Here is an 8,376-nt window from a genome sequence, read left to right as displayed (position 1 = left end):
AATATACCCATTGATGTTCAAACAATACCAATTGTTATGCAATAATATAATGTATATAGGTATAACATGTTAAAAACTATGGTGGTAGGGCAAGAAAAAGCATGTTTAAACTTGATTTTCAAAGCGTACAGTATTGTTTCGTATTATTTACTTGTATTCCTGATAATAAATACCCTTATTAATAAAGGTAACCAGGATTTTAAACTGTCCCGTCCTGTGTGTTTTCGAAATTGTAAAATTTCACTTGGTGTGCGAATCGCTAAATAACTCCTCGGGTGTTTTATTTTTATTAAATTGTTGTCAATTAATAAAGGAATGATAGTACTAATTTGTGGTATTACCCAAACCGCCATTTATTTTTGTTTTGAAAATATTTGGCAATACTAGTTTCACTACTATATACCATAGTACAGTGGGGGAAGATGGGACACTTAAGCACATCAGCATATTTCTTAATATTTTCAAATTCAAAATACATGACGGTTTTTGGGTAATACCACGAATTAGTATTGTTATTCCTTTATTAATTGACAACAATTAAACACCGATAATCGGTATCGGTAAAAAAGCGCCGATATTTTACCGATATATAAATAGTTCGTGCGAAGGACGTGGGTCCTACTTGACCTTTACGTGCGTCGTAGTTTGACCTTTACGTGCGTTGTACTTTATAGCCTTCACTTGCGTCTTAGTTTTAGACTTTACGTGCGTGCTAAACAACATCCACGTGCGTCGTATATTAACGTCCACGTGCGTTGTATAGTTTAGCGTTCATGTGCGTCCTAGTTTCATACAAAAGCAACGCCTTCCTAAGAACATGCAGGTTTCCTAAAAACAAGTAAACTAACCAATTTTTCTCTGTAACTTGCAATATCTTGAATACAGGCATTACTTTTGATTAAAACTGATCATTTCATATGTTTCGCTATAGTATCAAATATCGGTATCGGTAAAAGCTAAAAATATCAGTATCGGTCGAAAAAAATGATATCGGTCGGTCTCTAATTTAAATAACCACAGTTACACACCACCATCCGTAACTATATAATGCATATATACCACCATCCGTTACTATATAATGCATATACACCACCATCCGTAACTATATAATGCATAAACATCACCATCCGTAACTATAACACCACCCGTAACTACATCTTGGTTACCCACCACCATCCGTAACTATAAAATGCATATATAGCACCATCCGTAACTATATAATGCATATATAACACCACCCGTAACTATATAATGCATATACACCACCATCCGTAACTATATAATGCATATACACCACCATCCGTAACTATATAATGCATATACACCACCATCCGTAACTATATAATGCATAAACACCACCATCCGTAACTATATATTGCATATATACCACCATCAAGTAATATGGACGTTTATTGCATTTTGGTTGTTGTCCGTAAGCATCCGCGCGTCAGTAAATTAGTTTTGCACATTCATCCGCACATCCGTAAATCCGCGCGTCAGTAAATTAGTGTCGGCATCCGCAGCATCCGCCGTCAGTAAATTAGTGTTACCCCAAAAAGTAAAACTAGCAAAAACTGTGTTATGAAATCCTCGAACCATGACGTCATAAAATCGAGATTTCGGAATGGGTCTGAGTTTCAAAATGTTCAGCGTATTAAATTCTACGAGAGTAACAATTTTTATGCTTTTACCTCAAATTCCACAATTATTTCACTATTCTGCTGGGCTATAAGTCATTAAAAGTTTACGTAACAAAAACCTTGTATCTGCAAATTGTGAAGAACTACTCAATACAACAACTGGCGTCCCATTATCACTTTTAAGAAGAATTTCTGAAAATAACACTGGCTGTTTTAAAGGCAATACCTATCCCTCAGAATTACTGGCATTTGCCTCAACTTTGCAGTTTTATTCTTCTGAGGCCTATGATTATGTTCGCAAAACATTTAACCTAGCTTTACCATGTCAGTCAAACATTAGAAAATGGTACAGCAAAATAGGCTACCTCTCGGTCCAGGGTTCACCAATCCAGCATTTCAATCATTAACAGCCGAAGTACTTCGTGCCAAAAAAATAAAAAGAACGTGATATGAGCCCTTATGCTGGATGAAATGGCAATCAAAAAACATGTGTCCTGGGATGGTCAACAATTTAGAGGTTATGTTGATCTTGGCTGCGGAGCTCCGGAAGATGATGAGTGTCCTGCTGCGAAGAAGGCTTTAGTGTTTATGGTTGTTAGCATAAATGATAGCTGGAAAGTGCCTGTGGGATAGTTTTTCATTGATGGTTTAAGTGGGACTGAACGAGCAAATCTAGTGAGAGTTTACATAGAACGTTTACATGATGTTGGGGGTGATGATTAGCTCTGTGACCTATGATGGTCTTTCGTGACACATTTCAATGCTGACCGAACTTGGTGCTTGTTTAAATCCAATCAATTTCACCCGATTCGACTCGTGATTAACCCTAGACATTAGAGAAAGTTCGACAAATATTAGCGGATGAATGGGCGCAAAATAAAACTTTCATACCATAGCGATACGCAATTAACGCTATATATGGTTAAGTGCGTGATGTTGATTATGAAGCGAAAACGTGAGGCATTTATTACATTGGCAAAACAGCTATATAATTAATTAGAGTGACCGTGGGCTGTAGGTATTTGCAGTGGAATTGTAGACTTGAAAAAGGTGAAAAGCATTAGTTTGGCAACATATTCTTGCTTTGTTTTAAGTTGTTAATAGAGTACCAATTACCAGATTTGATTCGTTCGGTGCGCCTCTCAGGCTTTCTGCATGTAATTCGTAAAATACGTGACTATCACCTCCCGGCTACTTCCTCCTCATAACTATTCCCCGGCTACTACCCCTCCGTGACTATTCAGCCTGGCTATTTCCCCTCCGTGACTATTCAACCCATGAATATCCCCCCGGCTACTTCCCCTCCACAACTACTTTCCTCCGTAACTATTCACCCTGGCTACTTCCCCTCCGTGACCATTCAACCCGGCTACTCCCCCCCGTGACTATTCTGCACATAGCTATCCCCCCGGCTACCTACTCTACGTGACTATTCACCTGGCTACTTCCTCTCCGTGACTATCCATTGCCTCTACGGCCATTTCCCCTAACTTCTTACACCTGGGGAGGGAGAAATAGTCATCCTGAGGAATAATCTAGGAAGGAATGATCACAGGTGAAATAGTCCCCCGGGGAAAAGCTGACAGGGATATAGCCAGTTGCGATATCCAAGCACTTATGTGAAGTCTTAGTTAACATGCAAGTGATTTTTTTACTCATACCTTTTTTATTTAAAATATGGTTCATTTAGCATATTGCAGTATATATATATATATGTTAAAATGATGCTAACAATTCATCTTTTGGCTCAATAATACTAATAGTCATTACCTTATTATTGTCTCTTTTTGCAGTAATGGGAATAGCCAATAAGGAAAATTGCTTTCTCTCTGAAGATGCCGAGAATACGGTATGTGTGATCAGTTTATCTTAAAAGCAGTTTTGTTTGTAAAATAGTTAGTACAAATATTGTTTTTCGTACCCGTTGTTTTGTAATTAAGAAACAATCTTACTGAAAAACAAAAGGAAGACCTTATGACATTTTGGAGAAAGAGAATGCGAAGATCAACTTCAAATCTTGTTTCGGATGCATTTGCAATATCTGGACTTTCAGTACCAAAAGTTAAAGTGAGTTTGATAAGATTTCTTTTCTGGGTATAACCAATATTAGCTGCACATAAGTGAGTAATCTCATCATGCAAACTTGATTTTAAGAGGTGGATACAGAACCACAAATCAAAACTTACTTGTACCACATCAAAGAAATCTAGAATCTTATTGAGTAGAAAACAGACAGCATATAATTTGTTTTGCTCTTCGTTGCAAGATGTTGGTAAGAAAATTAAATCTGTAGGTATATATTTAATTTGTTTCTTTTTACATTTGTAACTGTTAACTGTTCTAAAAAGAGTAAACCATATTAGAATGTATTTGTGGTACAGACAGACATTAATATAATTTGTTAGATTTCCGGTTATGGGGTAAAGCTTGAGCAGGTCTCTCTGAGACTGAAAAAGAAGGTTCAACAGCCATGTAATGAAGAAATGGATGACAAACAAAGAAACAGTTTAATAACTAAACAGCTGAAAATCATGACACAAGTGGTAAAATCATGCTACATACGGTAAAACGTTTCTTTGAAACAAGCGGTTCCCAAACTGGGGTCCGTACAGCAGTTTTTAGAGGGTTACCTCATTTGATGGTTTCTTCTTTTTCTTTCATTGGTGTGGTTATTCATTTTCCTATAGCATTTTTTGACTTTTTCCAAGGCTGTGAAATATCAAACTAATTGCAAAGGGTCCACCAGGCAAAATCTTTAGAAAAGTTGGAGAACCGCTGTTTTAAACGATTGTTTTTAGACGGAAACTTTGGATAAAGATGTGGGTGGTAATGGGTGGATTGTCATATTTTAATGGGACCTTTAATGTATTTGGAACCTCTACGTCGATGTCATATTTTAAGCAGGAAAACATACAAAGAGAATTTTTATCCCACATGAACCAAATTAACCTATCCGGTGTGTTCACGTTTCAACATCTTTTGTTTATTTGAAAAACTAGTACTCCTGCTCAATTGATACCTTCCATTTTAAAAAACTATAATAACTATATAATAAAATAATAACGCCAGATTTAGCTCTCCGTTTTATGTGACTTAATGTGTTTATTCCAGAAGAAAAAGAGAATAAGCACGAAGTGCTAAGAAAGCTTAAAACAGAGGTTCAAAAAATCTACAACGAAAATTATTGTGAGTATTTTTTAAAACTGTTATATTGCTGTCAAGATTTTGTATTGCAGATCTAATACTTAAAATTTAATCTTAGCAGCAGAAGCTGTTGGGCAAACAGCAAGAATGCCATATTCGAAAATCTATGAATTTGAATTGAAAATGAATGGTTTGCCTGATGGGATACCATTTAAATGCCCGTCCGGATATGGCCCAGCAGCATGCAAGAAAATTATTCAACATTTTTGGAAAAATAAGTATATTGTGAGGCTTTGTGCCATGGGTATAGAAACGTTTTGGCTAAGATCACATTTTTCAAATATGTTTTGGTCAAATTATATTTTGGTAGTGAATTATGAAAAAAAAAATTCGATAGTTCGAATCACCGCCGCACGTTCGCATCTCACCCGACCTGAGTTCGAGGTTCGAATCACCGCCGCACGTTCGCATCTCACCCGACCTGAATTCGATGTTCGAATCACCGCCGCACGTTCGCATCCCACCCGACCTGATTCGATGTTGGAAATCACCGCCGCACGTTCGCATCTCACCCGACCTGAACTCTGATTTACACTTTTAGTGTGTCTTTTGTTTATGGACATGTCAGTTTAAATTCACTTGTATTCCTGTTATCATATAATAAAGGGGTTTGAAATAGTAGTATTTAATTTTTTCAGAGAAACTTATTAAGAATGCAGTCAAATAGAGATTGTGATTGAAGAAAACAATGATTTGGCTGAATTCCAAGGAGAATTGGACACGGCCATGCAGGAAGTTTAAATTTATATAGTAGGGTGGGGCGGTGGGGTAAAACGGTTTTCCTAGGTTTTATTGCCAACCATTGTGTTACAGAGAGTTGTTATACTTTCTTCTTGTCTGCCTCATAGAGGAACACACAGCTTCCTTTCTTGCATGATCCTCCATTTAGTGTGTGCCTATTGTACGTACTTGCCATTTTTATACCAGTATTTTGTAATTCCCAAGTGAAACTTTTCTGTAGTGGACAACGGTGCATTCTGTGCTGCTAGAGTACCTCAACTGTGTTAGCTTTTTATAGTTTTGATACTACCTTTACTGCCAAATTGTGTTTGCCATAGAAACAATAACGAGCCCAAAGTATTGTAGCATTTGTACACTATTACCTGTGGACAGTGTGTGCCTATTGTACGTACTTGCCATTTTTATACCAGTATGTAATTCCCAAGTGAAACTTTTCTGTAGTGGACAACGGTGCATTCTGTGCTGCTAGAGTACCTCAACTGTGTTAGCTTTTTATAGTTTTGATACTACCTTTACTGCGAAATTGTGTTTGCCATAGAAACAATAACGAGCCCAAAGTATTGTAGCATTCCTTGTGTACACTATTACCTGTGAAATGTGTCATTAGTACTTACGCCTGTATATTGCAGTTACTTTTGCTGTGTACCTTACATCTTCACGTACTCTGGTTCATATTCATTGTGCTTCTTAAAATTGTGCTGCCTCTAGTGTTGTGATTTAATAACGTACTATTGCCGCTGTATACCACCTCAACTGTAAATACACTGTATATACACAACTTGAGTGGTGAGACAGACTAGATTGCTCGTTACGCATAACCGGTCTGATCGAAAGCTAGTAGGTCACAGCCAGGACCTACAGACCCGTTCGGATTCTACATTGATTTCTCATGGAATTGCGCACTTCTGTGCTACAGTAAGGTGGCGCTGCAGAGCACTTATGCTTAGCCTGTTACCGAGCGTATATCTTCGCGCAACAGATAAAAGTTGAAATAAGTTCAAGTGTTTATGAAATGTATAGACCGGAATCGTGTTCCTAACTTATTTAAACTTCGATGTTGGAAATCACCGCCGCACGTTCGCATCTCACCCGACCTGAATTCGATGTTCGAATCACCGCCGCACGTTCGCATCTCACCCGACCTGACTTCGATGTTCGAATCACCGCCGCACGTTCGCATCTCACCCGACCTGAAATCGATGTTCGAATCACCGCCGCACGTTCGCATCTTACCCGACCTGAAATCGATGTTCGAATCACTGCCGCACGTTCGCATCTCACCCGACCTGATTTGATGTTGGAAATCACCGCCGCACGTTCGCATCTCACCCGACCTGAATTCCATGTTCGAATCACCGCCGCACGTCACTTTCATTATCATTTTCATTAGTAACAGAGTCCAGTGCCTCGGCCACTTCATTTTCATCCACTTCAAATTGATCACACACAAAATCCACATGTTCATGGAAAAATAATTGATGTATTTTTTAAATTTAATCCATGTTTGCTTTAAATAAAACTCTAACTGTAATTGGTGATTTAACACATATGGCTTCAGCATTTCATCAGTCTGTAGATATAACGGCTCCACAATATTAATTTGTTCTTGGTAAAACTGTAAAATGTTTAACATGTCTTTTTTTGTCTCTCCTTGTTCTTCAATAGAACGTTGCATCAGATTGAAGCAATCAAGCATTTTCTGAATAGTTGCTTGTCCGGAGTTTTTAAATCGAGATCTTACTTGTCTTTCTGTATTTATTGAAAGATTCTTCTGATATGTAGCAGTACGTTACGAGGAGTAAGAAATATAATCTGCGATCAGTTCCCTCATTTTTGCTGTAACACGCTTTAAGCTTGACAATAGTTTTTCTACAACAGATTGTCCCATTGTACAAAAAATATATACCGCTTTTAGCAATGTACTCAGAATAAAACGCATACCATTGAATATTTTCATATGCGTATATATACCTGCATATTTCTTTATTAATGATGACAAAAACTGCTTTTCCATACATAACTTATCAAATTTTATCAACATATTATATCTCTTCTTATCAGCTGCAAATGTTAAGGCAGCATGAAATTCATCACTCGAATTAGACCACCGATTGGAGATACCTTTAGAAGATTCAATTTACATCAACTGTTTGTCCAACCTGTAAGGAAATAAACATTTTTGTTGTATCAAATACTATGCAGTAAGCACTACAACAGCTAAGTAAACAGACATCCTCAAAATAATAGTAGTTGCTGAAGGAAAACTTACTTGGCAATTTCACCATATTCTGTGGCAGCTTCATGATCTTCAAGAAGTTGTTCCATTTTGTCGAGGTTGTTTCTAATAAATCAATTTTGTTAGTGTTATGTCCATTTTTGTATACAAATCAAACTAAACTTTTAATACACAGGTCATGTAGCAACAATGCATATTTTTCTTTCCATATCAGTATCTCATCAATATTTGGAGAATCAAACTGAGAGGAAGATGAACATTCAGATAGTTGTGCCACTGTTATTTTCTTACCTTAGCAAAAACAAAATCAGTTGTATATATTAAAAATCCACTGAAAATGAAAACAGGAGTAAAATATTATGCTGCTTTTATCTTCGTTCTTAAGGTCTTGCTCAAATTCCCAATCCATAAGATGATGTTAGCATACGTGCATCTGGTCGGCTAGATTAGACAGCTTGTCAGTGTCAGTAGCTCCTATGACTGGGCCTTGCGTGAGTTCCCTTAAATACGTCCGAACCAACCTGGTTCTCTGACCGTACTTTTTATCCAACCGCG

The 8,376-nt window shown here is 37.3% G+C and overlaps 1 protein-coding gene and 1 long non-coding RNA gene across 3 annotated transcripts; one reads left to right on the top strand and one right to left on the bottom strand.

The window, feature by feature from the left end:
* Positions 1-2,574: 2,574 nt before the first annotated feature.
* LOC108950869 lies at positions 2,575-5,048 on the top strand. 2 transcript variants are annotated; one of them, XR_001975384.2, is made up of 3 exons: positions 2,575-2,690; positions 4,716-4,826; positions 4,906-5,048. It is a non-coding gene; the product is annotated as an uncharacterized LOC108950869 (long non-coding RNA). The 2 variants fall into 2 exon arrangements; XR_001975383.2 differs by lacking the exon at positions 2,575-2,690 and having other exon boundaries at positions 4,190-4,826.
* Positions 5,049-6,472: 1,424 nt separating this feature from the next.
* On the bottom strand, positions 6,473-8,033 carry LOC113475638. The gene is made up of 2 exons (XM_026840049.1): positions 6,920-8,033; positions 6,473-6,871 (listed from the first exon to the last, which is right to left on the bottom strand). Exons 1-2 carry the CDS (start codon positions 7,279-7,281, stop codon positions 6,583-6,585), a joined length of 651 nt encoding a protein of 216 aa, XP_026695850.1. The 5' UTR covers positions 7,282-8,033; the 3' UTR covers positions 6,473-6,582.
* Between the last annotated feature and the right edge of the window lie 343 nt (positions 8,034-8,376).

This window comes from Ciona intestinalis, unplaced genomic scaffold (genome assembly GCF_000224145.3).
Source record: "Ciona intestinalis unplaced genomic scaffold, KH HT001105.1, whole genome shotgun sequence".
NCBI classification, from domain to species: domain Eukaryota; kingdom Metazoa; phylum Chordata; class Ascidiacea; order Phlebobranchia; family Cionidae; genus Ciona; species Ciona intestinalis.
The sequence above is the reverse complement of the archived record's forward strand: the minus strand, read 5'-3'. Positions and strand labels throughout refer to the sequence as shown.

Coding starts and splice junctions, on each gene's coding strand:
- LOC113475638 (XM_026840049.1), bottom strand. CDS start 7,281: ATGCTTGATTGCTTCAATCTGATGCAACGTTCTATTGAAGAACAAGGA. Junction 6,872..6,919: donor GATTCGAACATGGAATTCAG/GTCGGGTGAGAT, acceptor ACATCAAATCAG/GTCGGGTGAGATGCGAACGT.